This window comes from Alligator mississippiensis, chromosome 1, assembly GCF_030867095.1.
Source record: "Alligator mississippiensis isolate rAllMis1 chromosome 1, rAllMis1, whole genome shotgun sequence".
Classification (NCBI taxonomy): Eukaryota; Metazoa; Chordata; order Crocodylia; family Alligatoridae; genus Alligator; species Alligator mississippiensis.
The window spans coordinates 207659824-207679731 of record NC_081824.1 but is presented as its reverse complement, the minus strand read 5'-3'; the positions used below and the strand labels follow the sequence as shown (position 1 = coordinate 207679731).

General features: G+C 41.7%; 1 protein-coding gene across 3 annotated transcripts in view; it reads right to left on the bottom strand.

Annotated features, from left to right (window-relative positions):
• CFAP36 (cilia and flagella associated protein 36) overlaps positions 1-19908 on the bottom strand; it is a 53533-nt gene that overhangs the window by 5945 nt on the left and 27680 nt on the right. For 2 of the 3 annotated variants that reach the window (XM_006272486.4, XM_019500717.2), the window contains 3 exons: positions 9679-9820; positions 3041-3210; positions 2389-2541 (listed from right to left, as the gene is read on the bottom strand). In XM_006272486.4, the coding sequence (XP_006272548.2) occupies positions 2389-2541; positions 3041-3210; positions 9679-9820 (465 nt within the window). The remainder of the gene's footprint in view (positions 1-2388; positions 2542-3040; positions 3211-9678; positions 9821-19908) is intronic. The other variant, XM_014595074.3, reaches the window with a different exon arrangement.

Below are 19908 nucleotides of genomic sequence, written 5' to 3'. Positions count from 1 at the left end.
TGTATTCTCAGTGAATAAGGAAGCCCACCATCATGCTGCAGACTCAGTGCTGGTGTTGAAAAAGCTGATGTTGAGAGTTCCCTCTACTGGTCCTTGTGATCCTATAACACTAACAGGGAGCACTACGCCCTGGCATTAAGGCATATCCAAGTTCGTTGGTGTTGCATTGCTGCCAAAGGGTCTCAGAAGTGAAACAGCAAGGAAGAGATGAGGAACACTTTTTCAGGAACCTCAACTGTAAATATTTTCCTCAACTCCTTCCATTGCCCTCCTCCCAACTTTAGACTTCAATAACAACAAAAATGTGGAGGAGTGCAGGCTCCCTCCCTAGTATTTATGCCTTCTTGGATCTTTCACCTCCTGTTCTAAGGCTGGGCCCAGATATTACCCAAACAAGGTTATACTTAAGAACCCAGACTCACAAACTTTTCTGGCTTGGGAAATGACGGGCTTGCAAATGGCACACTTCCCTGGAACATGGGACTCTTTCAGAAAGCCAAGACACGAGTGCAGTCCACTGCTGGCCAACATAGTCCCGTCACAAATAGGTGTAGATTTTTAAGCCTGGAGACCTGGAAGAAAAAATGCTTAAACGTAGGGAGTGAGGTTCTAGCTGATCTCAGATGAAGGCCTTGCTAGGCTAGGCAGACAAGGTTCCTTGGGTGAATTTGATATCTTTTATTAGACCAACCCAAATGGTTGGAGAATAGTTATTAAGCAAGCTTTTGGGTTCAAAAACTATTCTCCAACCATTTGGGTTGGTCTAATAAAAGATATCAAATTCACCCAAGGAACCTTGTCTGCCTATATCCTTAGACCAACACGGCTACAACCTAAACCCTTGCTAGGCTAGGGGAAGCTATGTGATGGAAGCCAAACTCAAATTATCTCACTGATTGTTGACAAGAATAAAAAGTCTAGGAAACAAGGAAAACAAAGAAACTGCTAATTGTGAGCAAATTGTGAGCAGACAGTACATGGCTGTACAGAAGAACTAAACATTGAGAAAAGCTCATTCCCTTTTATGCCCTCCATACAAAAGCATGAGGAAGAACAAGGTGGACACGCTGTAGGGGTACTGCTACGGTAAAAAAAACCCTTATATATAGTACATATACAGCCACAGTAAAATGTACATGCAAACAACCACTTGATAGCAAACACCTATGTGTTTAGCACGGTTTTTTTCCTGCCATCAGCTAGTGAAAACAACTGATAACTTGTTAGAGAGTATACAATCTGTACTTTTTACTTTACACATTTAAGTCATTTTTAAAAACCTCATAGAAAACTCTGCTGAAGAATGCTTTATGGTTCAGGTGCCCAAGGCTGAAATTTTGCTCAATTTAAGATCTCTCATCCAGAAATAACAGATTCCATTCTTCCTCTGCTTGAACAGGCAGCAAAAAGCAGACCTACAAGCACTGGCATCTTCATTTCTCCTACCATACTTCCAGTACTCGCTAAGTATTGTCATCTGCATTTTCAATTAAAAAAAAAAGGAAACATTCCTTTCTTTGGCTGTGATGCTGCTACTCATAGGCAGTATAGTCTACTTGCATTATGCTAAACAGGTGCTTTAAATTTATTCTTGCCTCTACCACAGAATGACAGACAACAGCAATGGACTTTTAGGCCATCCCTCAAAGACAGCTAAAGGCAGGAAATGGAAGTGCCTTTAAGAACAGGCTATTGTGCTAGTTTTAAAGAGATGTTGTTAGCTTTCCTATGATTCCATTCCTCTGGCAGAAAAACTGCTCCCAATATGGCAAGATAGATAATGGTAGTATCCATCCTTCAGACTGCCTGACCTTTCTACAGACTTAATATTGCAAACTCCACAACACTAACTGAGTCCATAGGCAATTTCTTCACTTATCATATACCCAACACATTTTACTAAGTTTCAAAGAAAAAGAACTAACCATACTTAAATTTTCCGTAAAATAAGATCTTACATTCTGGAAAAAAATCTAACTCACATCAATGACCACTAAAATTGTTCTGCATATGATAGCAAAAAAAGGGACTAATATTTGAGGGAACTAGTAAGAAAAGTCCCATTTCACTAGCAGGTTAGGCCAAGTTGTCAATTAGCCAATATTGTTCAATTATTTCACTACATGAACTCTGAACTTAAATTCATTATGAAAATGTACTATTGTGGGAAAACATATTTAATTCTCATTTAATCACTAAGTTTTCCTTTCCTTCTCATGATTAGATTGTTGTTAATTGTGCACAGATGTTTTGCTGCTACTTCTACAATTCCTTGCTTGCTCTTTTGTCCTGTTTCAGTACTGAGCTGCAATATCCATGTTTTCATTGAAGTGCTCTGTGGTTTAGACAAGGCTAGCCATGCTGATTTAAAACGTTTACACCCTTCACCTCTTTAGGAGATAATGCCTCTTCTTTCTGATCTGTATTTGATGGTGACTGTACATTACTTCTTGACTCCTTCATAGCCATCAGTACATCCCTCTTCTGCTTCAGGTAATCTTCTCGTTGTTTGAGCTCATGTACTCCAAGCTCTGATAAATTCTGGAATTATTTAAAAGGTGAATTTACTTGAAAACTGATGTCAGAGAGTGCACACACTCGTGTATTTGTTAATGAAAGGACATGGAATTTAGCTAATGCTTACCTCAATATTTGACCCTAGAAATACTGAATGAATGAATAAGAGTTGAAGAATGAATGAATGAATGAATGAATGAATGAGAATTAAAGTGTCATAGTCATCCAAATTACACCATACATGCAGATGTTAAAAACTCTCCGACAGGCAAACTTCAAAAACTGAATTCTGTTCCAAGGCTGAGATTTCTAGGTCCAGTTTCTACTGAATTGTAGCTGTCTGAAAATTAGACCACTGAACTTACTGAAAAATTAGTTATATACAGAAAATTTCCACAAAAAAACTTCTTGCTTCTGACAAAAGAAATTATACTGGTTATATAATACTGTTTACTATATAATAGCATTAGACTGCTGTTTGAAATCTTGCCCATGCTTTAAGTGGAGTAATCATTTTACTTACACATCCTTCAGTCCTAGCTTCTCCTGTTACATTTTCTGAACAACTTCCAGTTGCCTTTTTCTTAGTCTCTTCTTTCACTTTGGTTGTGGCAAGCTCTAGAGGGGGTTCTGGCTCTCTTATCGGATGCTGCACTGGCCTTAATTTTTCCCTAGTAGATTTCTGTGTTTCTTCTAGACAGCAATTTGGCATAAAAACAAATTAGAAACACTGTAGATATAGATATATCAAATTAAAAGATGTTGGATAAATTAATATTCCCCCAATATAGGAAAGTCTATTCAATTAGAAGTAAACTTCTAATTGAGACAGGAAATAGTAGAATAACCTCTTTGGAATAATCTCTTTTTGTGAGGGGAAGCACCAGAAAAAAATACTTCATATGCATATGTTGGTACTGAGAGATCAACTTGTTCTCCACAGAGTCAGGTTCCTGACTCTGGCAGCACCCTGACCTCCCAAAAAGATCCCAAACACAGAATTTGTTTGTTTTGGGGACAGTAGGAAAAGCATGGGAAGCATGCTTCAAACAAGGTAAGGCATATATTCAGCTTTCTAAATCTCCCACCGTCTCAGACACTTTCTTCAACAGAAAGCTAATGGCTATACTGAAAATAAAACATGCAGAGAAGTTAGGTCTACCTCAACAAACTTGCCTACTCCTATGCACTGATTACTTCAATAAATGGTGGCAGTTAGGTATCTGCATCCAGAAAGTCTTACAATCCTGATCAGACCTATCAGAGGATTAAAAAAAATACATGAGCAGCCATCCCTCCATGAACAGTAGAACCTATGGAGAGCACCAAAATATTCTAAACTGTGAACTTAATCACACTCACAATTCTCCTGGCAAAAGCTTGTCTGTTAAATTGTCCATAGACAGCCTAAGCAGCCAAAACTCCAGAGAGAAATGTCAACAGGTATGTTCCTGGTTCATGGCGTGGCTACTTGTTTAAATTACTGTGCATCCATTGAGACTTCTGAAGCTCCCCTGACGTTGTATCATAAAATATAATGTCATGAGTAACCTGACCTTATATATACTCCAAACGATTGTCTTTGAGGTATAAGGTGAGAACTGATTTTTTTTCCCCAGAACTCAAGGATCCATCTATGACTCTACTAAATCTAAAGTCATGCCCTTAATCAACTAAGTCTCTAGCAATGGAAAAACATGCATTCCCAACCTATATAAACATCCACTATAACAACCAAAAATTGTATAGATACACACTATACCTTCAACAGCCAAGATGGATCACTATGAATTAACAGTGCTGTTTCCCTTGTAAGAGCATACTTTCTTTTGTATTTGTGCTTCTCCTTTTCTTTAGTTCTGTCTAAATAAATTTTACACACAAAACAATATTAAGAGAACGTTAAGGTGGCAAAGTCAAGCACTCAGATTTTGGAAATGCCAAAACTAACATTGCCTGTGTAACCTTAATTAAGTCCTCTTGTGTGAAGACACTGTGATACAGCCTTCAGGTAAATGACTGTCTGCTTATTGTTTTACATTGCATATCTCCTAGGAGACAAAGAGAGGCTTTAGTGTTCCTGAGTTTTCGTTACATTGTGAGGCCTTTGAGCATCCTGTTGATGACAACATATTTACAACCATTTGTGTATGCAGTCATCTATCCCAATGGCAGCTACTCTTATTACAGTTGCAACATAGATATTAAAATCTCACCAATGGACTGATTTTCAAAAATACTGTTTCTTTTTGGAAGAGACTCCTCTCCCTCTTCCTCTACTAACTGGTACATACTAATAAATACTAGTTGTACTAGCTATATAGGACTAGCGGTGAAGATTGGTAAACTGTCAGCTTAATGTTAGAATAATAAGCAAGTTATGTCAAAAATATGCACCCTACCAATCCTCTCTTCATGAACCTGATATATGCATAAATGGTATGTTGAGAAAACAATTTCAACTAGCCCCATAAGTTGTACCAACCAAAATGTAAGGCCTGATCCACACTATGACTGACAGTTACAGAAATCCTATTAACTGAAGAATATGGACTAATCAAATATGAGAACAAATGTTTTGTAAGATTTCATTAATTGTTATCTCTGCATGGTGACCGATCAAATATGTCAAATTTCTTTCTATTGTTGCAAAATGAAAGACTACACTAAATCAGAGCCAATCCAGGTATCTGTGAAGAGACTAAAATCAAATTGCACAGTTCTGTCAACAGCTAAAAGTGCAGATGAAAAAGCACGAGGTGCAAGGTTGAACCAAAGATCACAGCACAAACGGGCCTGCAGAATATAACTTGCAGAAGTAGGTTGATGGCTGGAGCTAAGAGTAGGTGATTAACATATGGCTCAACACGTCTTCACAAACAAAAGATGTTTTCAATAATGGAATTGTCCATACAAAACTACAAGAAATCATCAGTGTACTGCCTCATTTTCTCACTAGATGATGAAATGCAGTACCGCCTGTATCATGGCTGGATATTTCAAATCACTATCAGAAGCATGGGTCTTTCTCCAATTGGCTGGCATCAATTTTGCCAAGAACCACCAGGTCATACCATCCAGCAGAAAATGTATTAAATGCCACATGTTGTTCAATGCATTGTTCCCTGAAACTGAAACATGTATAAGAGAGACCTGGCCAGCTGAAGACCCCTGAATGATAAGAACTAAAGTTCTATTACAGAAAAGAAATTTATTAAAATCCCACCTAGGGAGACCACTGAGAAATGGAGAAAGAGAATACAAACACAGCTGTCAAAATACTTTGAGTGAATCATCTGAATATCTGTCTAGAAAAACAAATCACTAACTGAAACTGGGCACCCACCTTCATTCCAGTTCCAATTAATACATAAAAAATTACTTCTGTATGTGTATTGTTAACCAAATGATGTTAGTTGCACTAAACTAAATGCTTCTCATAAAATAGGTACCTTAGTTAAAACCCTCTAAATAAAATGTATGATGACATTTCTATTTAACTAATAAGATTACTCTTATAGATTTAGTGTAACTTCTAGATAACTAATTAAGTGGGAGACACTCATTACACTAAGTTTAATACTATATATTACAGAAAATTGTATTTCCTTATTGTGAAAAATACTGAGAGGAAAAACCCTCAGCATTTCAAAGACTTCACAAAGTTACTGCAAGTAAGAAAACTAACCTAAAAAAGAAAAAGTTTTGAATTAGCTTGTAAGCAAAATGTTATCACTGTGTAAACCTTTAAAGTGGAATGAAAACCAACAACAGTAACATTTTTGAGAAGTTAAAATAGTTTCAAAATAATTACATATGAATTATGTTTTGGAATGAAATGTATAAACAACTTCAATAGGCACACATGCCAAAACTAGGCTAGGGGTGCATCTACACATACTATTAATGTGAATTAATTAAACCCCCGCGCAGTTCATATCTGACTATATTGCTGCTGGGCACTGCGTTTACACGTGTCTGGGACTACAGCATGTTGAGCTAGGGGTCAGCCTGCCAGGCTGGGGCTGCTTCCCCCCCCCATCTCAACGGGCTGTGGTGGAGCTGGCTGGGGCACAGGAGTGCTCCAATGTGGGGCTAGCTGGCAGGCAGCCCCTGCACTGAAGCACCCTTGTGCCCCAGCCAGCCCCGTCAGCATCTACAAGTGCATTGTGGCACACTAAATGCTGCTGGAGGATAGTACTTGTGTTTACAAGTACTAATCTACAGTGGAGTTAGTTTCCTGCAGCCTGACAGGGCCACATGCATAGACGCTGAGACTTTACTGTGGATTAATCAACTCCACAATAAACATCTCATACAGATGCACCCTAGAAATACCATCTGGGCAAGTTAATTTTGAAATTAATTCATGTTCCATGATAATTAAGTAGCCTGTATAAATTCCTAAATTCTATTATGGAATTGTTTGATTGAACTGAGCAGTCCCATATCTTCATGGGCATATAAACTTAATTAGAGATAAAACCTATATTTAAGGATCCATAGTTCCATACTAATAGCAAAATCACATGCTCAAGAGAAGTGCATAACTAGGATAAAAGTTTGTATTTATAAGTAGATTGTGGTAAATTAGCTGAACTAATTTCTCTCTTAAACTAACTGTGAAGATTAAAATATTGATCTATATTTTGATATCTTTAATTTCTTCTTTATTTCAAAAGGTATTTTTGTTAATACAGTATAACTTCATAAATTTAGCATACTTGGAATCTAGCACCTGCTGGAAATTTGAAAATTCCAGATTTTTGAAACCAGAAAAGTATATGGCCTGGCACTACCTGGCTAGCCAGGAGCGGGGTGGGGGGAAGGTTGCACGCAGCGGCTGCCACCACCAACCACCTGCCCATGCTGCCACTCTGCGTGTGGCTGCCACTACTCCCTTCCCCCACCCTTGCTCTGTGACTGGCCACCAGGGGTACACTGGTCAAAAAATGTTGGAAACCCCTGATATAGTATATTTTTAAATAGTTCTGAATTTTTGAGAAAATTTTGAAAACTGGATTTATGAGGTTATACTGTAGAATTCCTAGCAGTTAATTTCCAGCCTGTACTTTAAGAACACTGAACCAAAGAACAGTGAGAAATATAACAGTTAACTGGTTAATTATTAAACCAATGTTGTTACCTCTCAGCTCTGTGATCTTGGGAACCCAGGCATAGTATGCAGCCTGTCTGACTCACAAAGAACTCTTCCCCCGCCAGCCTGAACAAGAACTGATTTAGAGGAAGGACTTACAAAAGACAAGGAAGATGCTGTGGGAGACGCACCTAAACCCCTCCAGACAAAGTTGATAGGAGTGAAGCAAACTCCCCTGGTCTCATCTGCATCGGAGATGGAACTGGATGACAACTCATTTAAATGGGAAATGGGACAGGCATGCACCTTCACTAGCATTCAGGATGGGGAACAGAGATTCCAAGGCAAGGACCGCACTGAATTCTGGGATCAGAAAAGCAGGGGAGCACTGCATGATGGGGAATCCTTGCTCCAAATACTAATCAATCCACATCTACACAGCTCAGCATTTATCACACCAATTATAGTAATGACTCCTCTATTGGTATCCAAAACACTGAATTTGCCTGTCTGTATTGTGATCTCCCTCAGGATGATGCCACCCATAGCCAGGAGTGATTAGTTCCTATTATCCACCATATGAGCTATTGTTTACCCCTAAACAAACCTAGCATTCTCCCTTGAGCCATTGTTAGTTCTCTACAAAACCCCTACCCAAGCTCAAGTTTCTGTCCTGGTGCTTGGATCCAAAAGCTGCACCAGGTTCTACTCCTTTTCTGCCTGGAATCCCTCCATTGATCATGCTGAGGACTCTGCCTGTCTGCAAGCTCCAACATCACTTGGGAACCTTGACTGGTTCAAGCTTCGCTGAGTGGTGAAATCCCAACTCTCTCTCTCTCTCTCTGACTCCAGGAACCTGACTTTTATTCTCTTATTCCAGACAAAGCTTTCTAAACCTGACTTTTGCCTTCTCACTCCAGGAACAGCTTTCTAGACTGGACTTTTGCTGATCACTCTCTCTCCCTCTCTCTGCCTCTAGGAACCTGACTTTTATTCTCTTACTCCAGGCACAGCTTTCTAAACCTGACTTTTGCTAATCAAACTCGAGCTAGACTTCCCCAAAAACCTAACTGAAACTATGTAATATTGTAATTGTTTATTTGTCTCTCTCTTGTATTATTACTGGTATAATCATAAGTTCATATACTTGGCAATGAATAACTTTTATTGTCAAGGTGGTTGCTATACTTTCTCACTGAACCTCACCTACTTTTTCTTTGCCTTGACCTCCCCATTTGCTCTGCAGCAATGCTTCTTTTACCTAGGCCAAAGATCCCTGTAATGCCCAAAACCACAGTGGGGGCTGCTCATCAAGGGGGTTACTACTAGGACCACTGTGACAAGAGATTGTGATGTGCTGAGTTTTGAGGCACACAAGGGTATCAGCTGAAAGTGCTGATTGGACCCAGCCTGCTCAGACATACTCTGTTAGCGTGTGTCTAACTGCATTTATTATTGTTCTGCTGAAATAAGGGATGAACTGAGTTCAAGGCACATGAGGGTGTCACTCAGATATGTGCTCTGTTAACCTGTGTGCTTGTGTCTGACTGCATTTTATTGCTGCTCTGAGGAACTGAGTTCAAGACATATGAGGGTGTTAGCCTGTCAATCCTAAATAACCCAGCCTGGCTCAGGCGTGTCCTGTTAATCGGTGTATGTGCGTACATGTGTTTGATTCAGTGGTTGGAGGAACCCAGCCCCACTGAACTGAGTCCTGCAAGATAGCTTCAGTGAGGGTGAGGACTTGCAGAAAGGAGAGATACAGCTCCATATAGAAACACAAGTAACACAAGCAGCACATTGAGAGAATTACAGAGACCCCCAGCAACGTACCCCTAATAAATGAGCACACCCCAAAGTGACAGGCAAATCTGGTAACAATGTGTGTTTTATAACTATCTTTCTCACAATTTCACTCATTTCTTTTTTTACCCTCTTCATCCCCAGTAAACACAGGCAAAAGACTGTCAGACTTCCTTTTCCCTATAATAAATAGATATGAGCAGGCTATTTAGATTAAAGCGCATACTACATAGTCTGAAAATACTTTTCAGCAACATTACCTAATGATAATTTTGCAATTTCTTCAAAGTCATCGACTCTCTCAACATTTTCAAGGGATTTCTTAACTTTTGCAGCTTCACTTGAATATCCTGAACGGTTGTATGTAACATCTGCTGACTTCGGTTTATCATGTTCCTTGGACTTGGAGGAGGAAAAAAAAAGTCTGTTACACTTTCTAGTAATATACTTCAGGCAATATGAACCGTCAATTCATCAGGTATGATTATTAATGCTGCCAATCCCACCTGCTGTACTGTGCAGGTAAAAAAAAAAGAAAGAAAATGACCAATTCACTACTAACAGGAAGCATACTTTTGGCTCAGCTCCATCAACTAACATTTTTTATTTTGTCCATGACTTCCTTCTAGCCAAGAACCAATGAAGGTTACAATATTGGCTAGGTTCATGCATGCCTCCACCATAAACAACAATTTGCAACTATACTTTATGGGTGACCCTTCAAACACATTTCTGCTGTTCTCCAAACAGTCCACCAAAAAAAAGTAAGTTTCTTTTTTGAGGCAATGAGATTGAATATGGATCGTGTGTACGTAAGACTCATGGAGCCATCCCACAGCAACAGATAAGAGCCAAGGGAGTGGAAATTTTTTTACTGGATGAGTAACCAACCTCTCCCCAAACCTGAGATGCTGGGGCTGTGCTTTCCCTCTTCAAACACTAGAGGCAGTCCTAAAGTCCAGAACTGTCTCCTGCCCTGATGCCCTCATGCTAGAAATTAACTTTCAAAGCTATGCTGAAATGCTAAATTCTTAGACAAGTAACTCATAACAGAAATTTAAGGCATGTCTATAGGTGTGCTTTAATGCAATGTTTCTCAACCCATGAGTCATGACCCAAAAGTGGGTTGCAAGAATATATGAAAGGGTTGCAAACAAACTTTAAAAATGGATTCTCCTTTAATGTAGGGAAAGGTGGGAAACCGTGGCTTTTCCCTTGCAGGCTGGCAGAGTTCTAGCCTGCCATGGGCTGCTTGGGGCCCCCCATAATCCCCACCCCACACACACACCCCTTGCCACACACACTGGTGTAGCAGAAAGCCCCTTTTCCTCTTGCCTGCACTTGCTCTCCCCTCCTTGGATATGTTTTTCCTCTCCTACCTTTTCTTCCTTCCTCTTTCTTTCACTTTAAGATAAGGAATTGTGTTTTGAAATTTGTATGTGTGCATTTTGTATCTCCCCTTGTATTTTGGTATTTTTATCTATTTGTGTGCCATGGCATTACTTTTGTAGCTTATATTTTATACTCCTCACCTTTCAACTTTCAACTAAATGTGTTTAGTTTCATAAGTAAGTTATACATTGTAACAATGTTAACAAGGGCAGGAATCAAACTGCCCTTCTCTGTATCAGGCTGGCCCCTGAAAGAGCCAGTGAATCACTGATTGAATGTGTAACACGGTAGCAGGCAGAAATTAACACCTAAAGAAACTGAAGATCAACCAACAGAAGAACTCAACAGAAGACAATGTAACAACAGGGAAATCTCTAAACGTCACTGATCAAGGGCTAGAAGCCCTGGCCTGAATTAATCAACGCCGGGGACCAACTTCTGGGCTGAATATCTCCAGATCGACCACTCCCAGAGCCCTATTCAAAATTCATCAATGGACTCCCAAACCTGCACGTATATGCGGATGACCCCTGGGGCTGACAGATGCCATCCACGACAGACTCCAGCACCTGTTGGATAGGTATACCTGATTCTTGTAGCTTGCTACTGTGTGTGTGTGTGTGTATGTGTGTGTGTGTGTGTAGAAGGACCAGCCCCAAGGTTTATGATTTAACTCATTACAGTGTTTCAATCCGCCTAATAAACCAGAATTTTAAGGACCCCGAGTTGGACATTTGTAGCCAGCACTGGGGGGCTGGGGGAAGGGGGTTGGGAGTGAGAGGCACTAAGTGGAGACTGGCCATCAATGTTTACAAATGGGTCCTGGTACAAAAAAAGTTGAGAATCACTGCTTTAATGTGCAGTAGCCTATTCTACATGTCAAAAACAGTGCTAATATGCTAATACACAGTAAAATGAGTTTACTGCACAATAAGCACCATTAAAAAGGTATTCACTTCTGCTACTGCGCATTAGGGCAGCCTAATGCACCTTTATGTAGTGCCTCATATTAGAGGTACCAAACTTAATGTGTAGTAGCAAAAGTGCATTAATGAATACGTAGATGAGCTCTACAACTACTATAATTTCATGGAGACTGCATATAGATGTGTGTGTGTGTGTCTATATATAGTCTCTATACACACACAGAGATAATAAAAGATTGTTGTATATATTTTATATACATATATATACTCTCTATAAAAGTATATGTATACACACAGATCTAATAAAAGACTGTTGTATAGACAGCTGGAAAGTACATCTGAAGGGGGGCAGACCAAAGTAGTAGTCAAACACAAAAACAAAATTGTAAGGTAACAGATTTTCAGTTCTAGATCCTGACCTCGAACCCCCAGTTTCAGACATCTGAGATGTAACTAGGAAGATCAATTGGGAAGAAGAGACATGAAATACAAGGAGTTTCTTCCTTCCCAAAAAGTAGTAACTATTATGTTTTAGGAGTAATTTCCTGCCAAATGCTGCTGCTAGAGACTGAGGGTAAATTTCTTCAACGGATGATAGGAAGGTGTTGATGACCAAAAATCCCATTTTTAGATTTCTTTCATGGCTATTTGGGTTCCTTTCTGTTCAGGTAAAAGTGAAGGACTGCATTGAGGGGATCTATATTCTGTATGAAACCAGCTTATCCATAGATGCATATCTGATAATAAGGCAATGTGACTTTAGCTATTTAAGAGCAATTTAAATGCCTTTAGGTCAGGCATTTAGGCAGGGGAGGAAGGCATAGTAGGGGGTTCCCAACTCCTGTTACTTTAAAAGTGAGAAAGCACCATTATAGGGCTACAGTCTGTTACAGGCTGTTTAGCTAGTGCCAGCTGCAAGAAAGTAAGTAGCCTAGGGAAGACAAAGACAGGAGCTATAAAACTGCAAGTAGCTACTTAGGAGCAAGCTGCCCTGCACTAATTTACAAAGTGCAGAGCTCTAGACAAGTAGTAGACACTACCAAGCAGCTGGGTAGGCTACAGCAGATGGGAGCAGGCTTCTTAGTGGACAAAGGGGAAAATCCTGTACCTGGTTTTGGGAGTCAGTGATCAGATGACTGGAAGGGGTGGAGCCCAGGGAATATAAACCCAGCTCCTGAGCTACAGGGGTCAGTCTAGTTTAATGCTCTGCAGGGTAAAGAGGAAGACTGCTAGAGGGAGATCTAGAGACAACAAAAAGTACCCTGGAGGGCTAGAAGGATATGACTAGGAGTGGAGTAGGAGTTGCTAGAGTGGCAAGACCTAGAGTGAGGTTTAAGTTCAGAACATTTTTTGACTGTGTTAGCTGTGTTGAGAACATTTTGTTGACTGTGTTAGCTGTGGGGCATGGGTGTGGCTGAAGAGGAAGCAGGAGGCCATGGCAGTGTGCCAAGAAAGGCATTCTGTGCTTAGAGTAACCACACAGAGCCTAGTAGAAACCACTGGCTGGGGTGCCCTAAAAGGGCTGGTGAGGACAGGTCACAGTGGATGCCAGGGAGGCACCAAACATTTCTACATGTGGGCCTAAAGCCTAGTGGATCTATGTAGGCCCAAGGGTCTGGTGGATAGTACCCTCCACAAGGCTACTGTGTGGTTAAAGGGGGACGAGACTGGAGAGCATAGATGTGGGAGAACACAACTCCCACTGTCCTGAAAAGCATGGGATGGGGAATGAAGAGGGAAGCAGCACCAGACCCCGAGAGGAGGGCTCGGGAAGGGTCAAAAGAGCTGCTTGCCTTGGGATGAGAGTCCTGGCAGCCTTGGGGGAGTGGCATCTGGAGCCCAAGCAGCCACCCCAACAACATACTTTAAGAGTATGTGCTGGGTGCAGGTCAGCAGGCATCCAAAGCCAGCAGCCAGCTGACAGCCAGCACACTAGAGAAGACTGGCACCAGGAGGAAATCCAGCATGGTGAAGAGAGCAGGCACACTGGGGAAGACTGGCATCTGGAGGAAGCAGGCATACTAGGGAAAGCCTGCATGCCAGGAAAAGCCAGCAACAGAGTGAATGCTGGCACGCCGAGAAGGGCCAGCAAATTGAGAATAGTTGGCTTGGAGGAAAAGGTCAGGTAGACATAGGAAGCCAGCCCCAGAGAGCGGGCAGAAGAAAAGCATTGTAAGTCTGGACAATCGGAGGAGCGTTCAGTAATATGGGCACTGGAACAAGACCCTAGAAGAAGGAGCACAAGGAAGGGATTCCAGAATACAAGGAGAGTGTCCTGCATGAGAGATCAACTAACTGTGAGTTTGTCTATGTTACGGTTTCAGTTATAAATTTGTTATATTGTTAGAGACTGGACTGATCATTTATAATTTTGACCTTGAATCTCTAGAAAGGGACTTTTTGTTCATTTTGAAGGCTTCCATCTTGTTTGCCTCAGAAACAGCTGACTGGTAAATGGACGGGGCATTAGGGGAGGTAGGAGCTCCGGGAAGACAACCACTGGTCTTGCCTGAGCATCTTATACCCATGGGGGGCCTTCTGCTCAAAACAAGTTAAACCAAAGTCATGGCAGACAAGAACAGAAGGACAACACAGGCGCAAACACCAAAAATCTTTATCGGTTGTTAGTAAGGCCCCAAGCAGTTGGGAGGAATATTATGACACACACAGTTATATAACGTAGATTATGCGTCAAATACAATGGGGCTAGATAGACTCCCTGTATTTGGGGTTTTGAGTTTAATGCCTAGTGTAATTACCCAAAGTAGGACCAAAGGGGAGCTTGGTGGAATGTGGTAGGACCAGGGAGTCAAAGTTGTGCAGTTAAGGCCCAGTGGTGGGATAGGGCCAAGAGCCTGGTAGTGCAAGAGACAGAGTAAACTGGCTGAGGCCAGTAGGAAAAAAACACAATGACTTGCTCAAGAAAGACTGGGCCAGACCAAGGCAGCCCAATGATAAGCAGGGCAGAGTGAAGCACCCAAGGCTCATTCTGGTACTCTAAGGTCAGCTTCCCAAATTTATAATTATTATAATAAAGGTAGGGCAGGAAAAGACATGGCAATTGCTGGAGAGACAAGAGTGGGTTGCGGGCAAAATTTAATGTGGCTGCCAGGGGGTGCCACAGCCATTCCTGGGGGTGGGGTCTGGAACAAGAGGAGAGAAGGATTTCGTGAAACAGTTGTATCAAGGTAAACTTCTTGTGTACCATGTACCACACTTCCCTTGAACTTTGGGCAAAACAAAGGAGGAATGACTTCCTATGATAAGAGAGTCATTTGGTGCACACCTCTGCGGTACAAAAGGTACACTTAATAATCATAAAATACACAGTAGGACTCATGTCTTCATAAAAATAGACTTGGTAACTTTTCTTTCCAATGTAACTGACAGAGGCACATCTCTAAAGGGCCCATCTCTTTCCTACATTGTGAAGGAAAGGATACATGACACCATCAGCCTGACAATGACATACTGGAAGTGTGAAAGCTATAGCATGATGGGCAACTTCTAGATCAGAGAGAGAGAAAATACTTAAACTGGATTTGGGAAAATAATTATAGGAAAAACACAAATGGGAGTTGCATACTTCTCAGCCTTTGCTGCTTGCTTATCTGTGTGAATTACCTAAATTCTGTGACTTACAGAGTGCTTAACACAATGGACCCTTGATCATGGTAGGGATCTCTTGGCATTACTGGAATACAAATAACAACACTGACCTGTTAAGACAGATAAGCTGAAATGTCAATATTGATGAATGGTCTCATAAGGCTAAATGAGCCTGCAGTTGAGATTTGATTTTTTTGGAATTGCGATACAAATGTTGATAGTACATAAGAACTTAAATCAAAAATCCAGCAGAACTGGGATGATTCGTTTCTTGGTATTCTATTTTTCCTTAAAAAAAAAAAAAATCAAACTAATATTGATAATGGAAAGAGAATTTCATCACTACCTCTCATGTAGATCAAGATTAGAAAGCCTGGAAGACACTGGGAGAGTATTTCTGGAGGAATACTGCAGTTTGTTTAGGACTTTCTATCTAGTAGTCAAGCTTCCACATTCATTTTCTCTGGATTGGAATTCAGGATTAGAAAATGAGTTAGAAGATCTGTTCTGCTGTACAGACTGTCTGAGGACTTTGTTTGGTCTGAGAGTCCTATTTGGGGTGATTTTTTTTTTGTTTGTTTGTTTGTTTTAATCCTGATTCTGATCCTCCTAACATCAGAAGAGAAAAAGGATACAGAAATAAAATGGTCATGTGTAAGAGACAACCTCTCTTCACAGTTTCCTGTGATAACTTTCCTTGGTGAAGAACTTTTATAATCATCACACTTCTCCTGGCTGTGACTTGGTACCCACTGGGAGCAACCTAGCTCCCTGAATCTGTTTGGGTCTGGAACAATTCTTAGGGTATGTCCACACCACTTCTACAACACCCCTGAGAATGACAAGGAGAAGCACATCTCACCCACCTACTTCTGTTCCACATGTGTCAACTCCAGGCATGAGACAGCCAAGAAGCCCTGTGGGCACTTCTGACACTACTCCAAACAATGCCAGAGACAGATGCTTGAGAGCAGACACCAGAGATGCCCATGAGACGGCTTCAGTGTCCCATTGCCATGCTTGGCACGGAAGCAAGGGCACAGGCTATACTTCTTGGGTTTTCTTCTTAAGATCACAGAAGAAGCACTATACATATTTCCTTAGTCGCTGACATCTTAGCCAGCCCATTTGTGCTCAGTTCGTGTGTTGAGGAGGCGAGGGGTGGGGAGAGGTTGTGAGTGTGTGGTGTATTTGCTCTAAGGATTGAGTGACATTGTGCCTAGGAAAGAATCTGCAGTTCTCTGATGCTTAACTTCATGTGCTTGTCTTAAGGCATCAAGATATAATTTTTCTCAATTTATCCCAAATGTCCTAATAATTGTGATGGCTCTAATCTCTCTAGCCTGAAGCCTCTTTCACCTTAACCATATTCCTGTCTAGTCTTGGGCCTCGGATATATATTCCTTAACCTGAAAAATCCTGGCAGTGATTGCCAGCCTTATCACCTACATTTTGAAGGAAAGATCCTAAAATGGAAGGAAGATGTTGGAGGAGCCAAAGAGGAGCAAAATTCTTCAAGATTTGCTGATCATGAAGAATGAGGAATTTTTTAAGGTGAAAGGCAACTTGGGTGACAGTGACAATGAAATGACAAGCGTTCAAGATCCTAAGGGAAGGAAGGAAGGGGAGCTGCAAAATAAAGACACGGGACTTCCAAAAGCCAAAGTTTAAATAAACTCTGGTAACTGCTGTGCAGGATCTCAGGTCTAAGGGGAAAAATAGTCCAGGGGAGCTGGTTATACTTTAGACATCATATTAAGGGTGCAAAAGCAAACTATTTTAATGCAAAGAAAGGATAGGAAGTGCACCAAGAGACTGGCTGAGCAAAGCAGTAAACTCTTCAATGAGCTGAAACTCCAAAAACGTTTCCACTTTTAGCAAGATACCTTTCCATGTTGCTAGGGATGAGTAAAAGAGGTATACAGGAAGAGAATCGGGAAGGCTGAGGCACAAATAGAGATGCAGCTAGCAAGGGACATAAATGGCAACAGAAAACATTTTACAAGTGGAGAAGGGGAAGGCTAAGGAAAATGGGTCCCTTACGGAGTAGACAGAGCAATCTAATAATAGTTAATGCAGAGAAGGCTGAAATACTTGACTTTTTTTACTTCAGTCTCTACAAATTAAGTCAGCTACCAGATGATAAGCTTGGGTTGCAACAAGGGTGTGGGAAAAGAGAATCCGCCTAGAGTTGGGAAAGGGAAGGACAGGTTAGGGAAGCTGAATGTTTTCAAGATGAAATTCATTCCTCAAGACCATGTCTGAGGTACCTGCAGAAGCACTAGCTCTTCCCTCTGAGTACTCATGGAAGTCTGAGGTCCTGGTTGACTGGAAAAGAGCAAATATAATGTCCTTCCTTCAGAAAGGGAAGAAGGAAGGTCCAGAGAATTACAGGCCAATCAGCCTCTCATTGATACATGGAGATGATGGTCATGGAGTAGGTCACTACTGAATCCATTTTTAAACACCTCATGGACAACAAGACTATAAGAAACAGTCAAAATGCATTTATCAAAAGCATCTGAAAAGGTAACAAGTTTGTGGATTGGGAGAGAGCAATAGATATTATTTACTAGATATTAAGATGGCTTTGAATACTGTCTCCCATGACATTCTCATTAAAGAAGTACAGTCTAGGCCATATGCAGTAGTAATGGAGTGGGATGCCTGCACAGGTAGGGGAGGCAGTGCAAGTGTCAATGCTGGGTGCACCCCATGCAGTGTGCAGCCCCTGGGGGCTTAGAATTTGGATATCCCAGTATTTGCATTGGCTATTTCTAGGGAACTCTGTTCAGTGTGCTGATTTCAGACTCTGCGTTCAGTATGCTGACTACTTTTGGGTCTCATTTGAGGATCCCAATCCTATTCTAGTCTACCATCGATTATCATCTCTTGCACAGAAGCAAGATCAAATTAACTAAATATTTCCTCAACAAATATTTTAAATATCTACATATTTTATGAGGCAGTGTCCATGAAAAATTCCACAAAATGAGGAACTAGGTCAGAGCATAAGAGATTTTTTTGTTTGTTTGTGTTCTTTTTTTTCAAGAGTTCCATAACAAAGACCTTGTACAACCAGGACGGTCTTGCAGATTAAAGAATAAGAGCCTAATCCTACCCATAACTTCAGTGGCACTTTGCATGAGAGGAATAGTTGCACTGAACATGGATCACATCTTGTATACCTTTAATGAGTAATGAGGACAATATCTCAGTGCCTTCAGCAACAAAAGGGCATCACAATGTATTATGGCATACTAAGAGTCCAAAGTCTTTACTCCAATCTTGACAGAGAAAATTTAAACATTTTAAAATGTTTAATAAATATGAATACATCTTAGAAGAGAGTCACAAAATGTTAAAGTCTATTTTAATTACCATTTTTAATCAAATAAGACAACCTTGAATTTTAAGACAATCCTCCAATAATTAGTAAGTTTCCCATATATAGAATCTAATATTTTTTAAAAACTTTCCAGGTATAGAATCTAATTATTGAAGGGTTTTCTTAAATTTATCCTCCCCCTCTGCCCCCACTGCTTCAGCAGAGAAAGCAGTGGCTGGGGGGATCCAGTGGCCCCCCGCTTACCTTCTGATCCCTCACTTATTCCCCCTGCAGCCTTCTTGCTTGTCCCTGCACCCAGCTCCTTACAGTCTCTGTTCTTCTTCCACCCCTCCCCCTTTTACTATCAGAGGTTGCTTGACCTCTATTTTCTGCCAGATCATGGAGCATAGCACATGGAAGCACACCTCCACTGGGCCCTGCAACAATACTGTGCTGCTGCTTGGGTGGGCAGGAGAGGGAGTTTCCTTGTATTCCATGCCCAGGATGAAATCTAACCCAAGCTGGAGGCAACCTGCGTCTGATAGTAAGCAAGGGAGGAGAGGGGGAAAAGCTGCAGAAGGGGAAGCAGGTATCTGCCCCCCCGGGTCCCTTATAGCTGAGCCAGTAGGGAGCCGCGCTCCCGAGCTGTGCAGCGCGAACAGAGCACGCAAACAGGCGCGCTCTGTAAGAGCGCGCTGGCATTTCTGCAGGCGTTCGCGCCAGCGGGCAGGCAGGAAGGGCCAGGAGGGAGACTCCTGTACAGGTAGAGCGTAGACACCACACAGATCTAACAAACAGCAGCTTATACAATGGTGTCGATGAGGAGTGCTGCTAGGGCCTCTGCCCAGGGGGCCATGCCCTCCCGGGGCTGGTCTGGGGCCTTCACCCAGACTGAGCCCATGGGGGAGCTGGTGTCCCCCTGTCTCCTGGCCTGCGGGGGATCCCCAGCAGGGCTGGGGGGGGCAGAGTTTGGGGGCCCCCACACCTGTCTGGCAGGTGCCGTCTTAGGGCTCTGGAGGTGCAGGTGAGGGAGCTCCAGGAGGAGGTTAGCAGGCTGAGGGGTATCAGGGAGGCGGAGGAGGAAATTGACAGTTTTTTCCTTTCCCTGCAGGACCAGACACCTAAGGAAGAAGCACCCCGGGGAGTGCCCTCTACAGCAGGGTGGCAGACAGTCACATCCAGGACCAGAGCTGCTCGCAGTAAACCGGTACCAGTTCCTCCAGTCCGACTGGTGA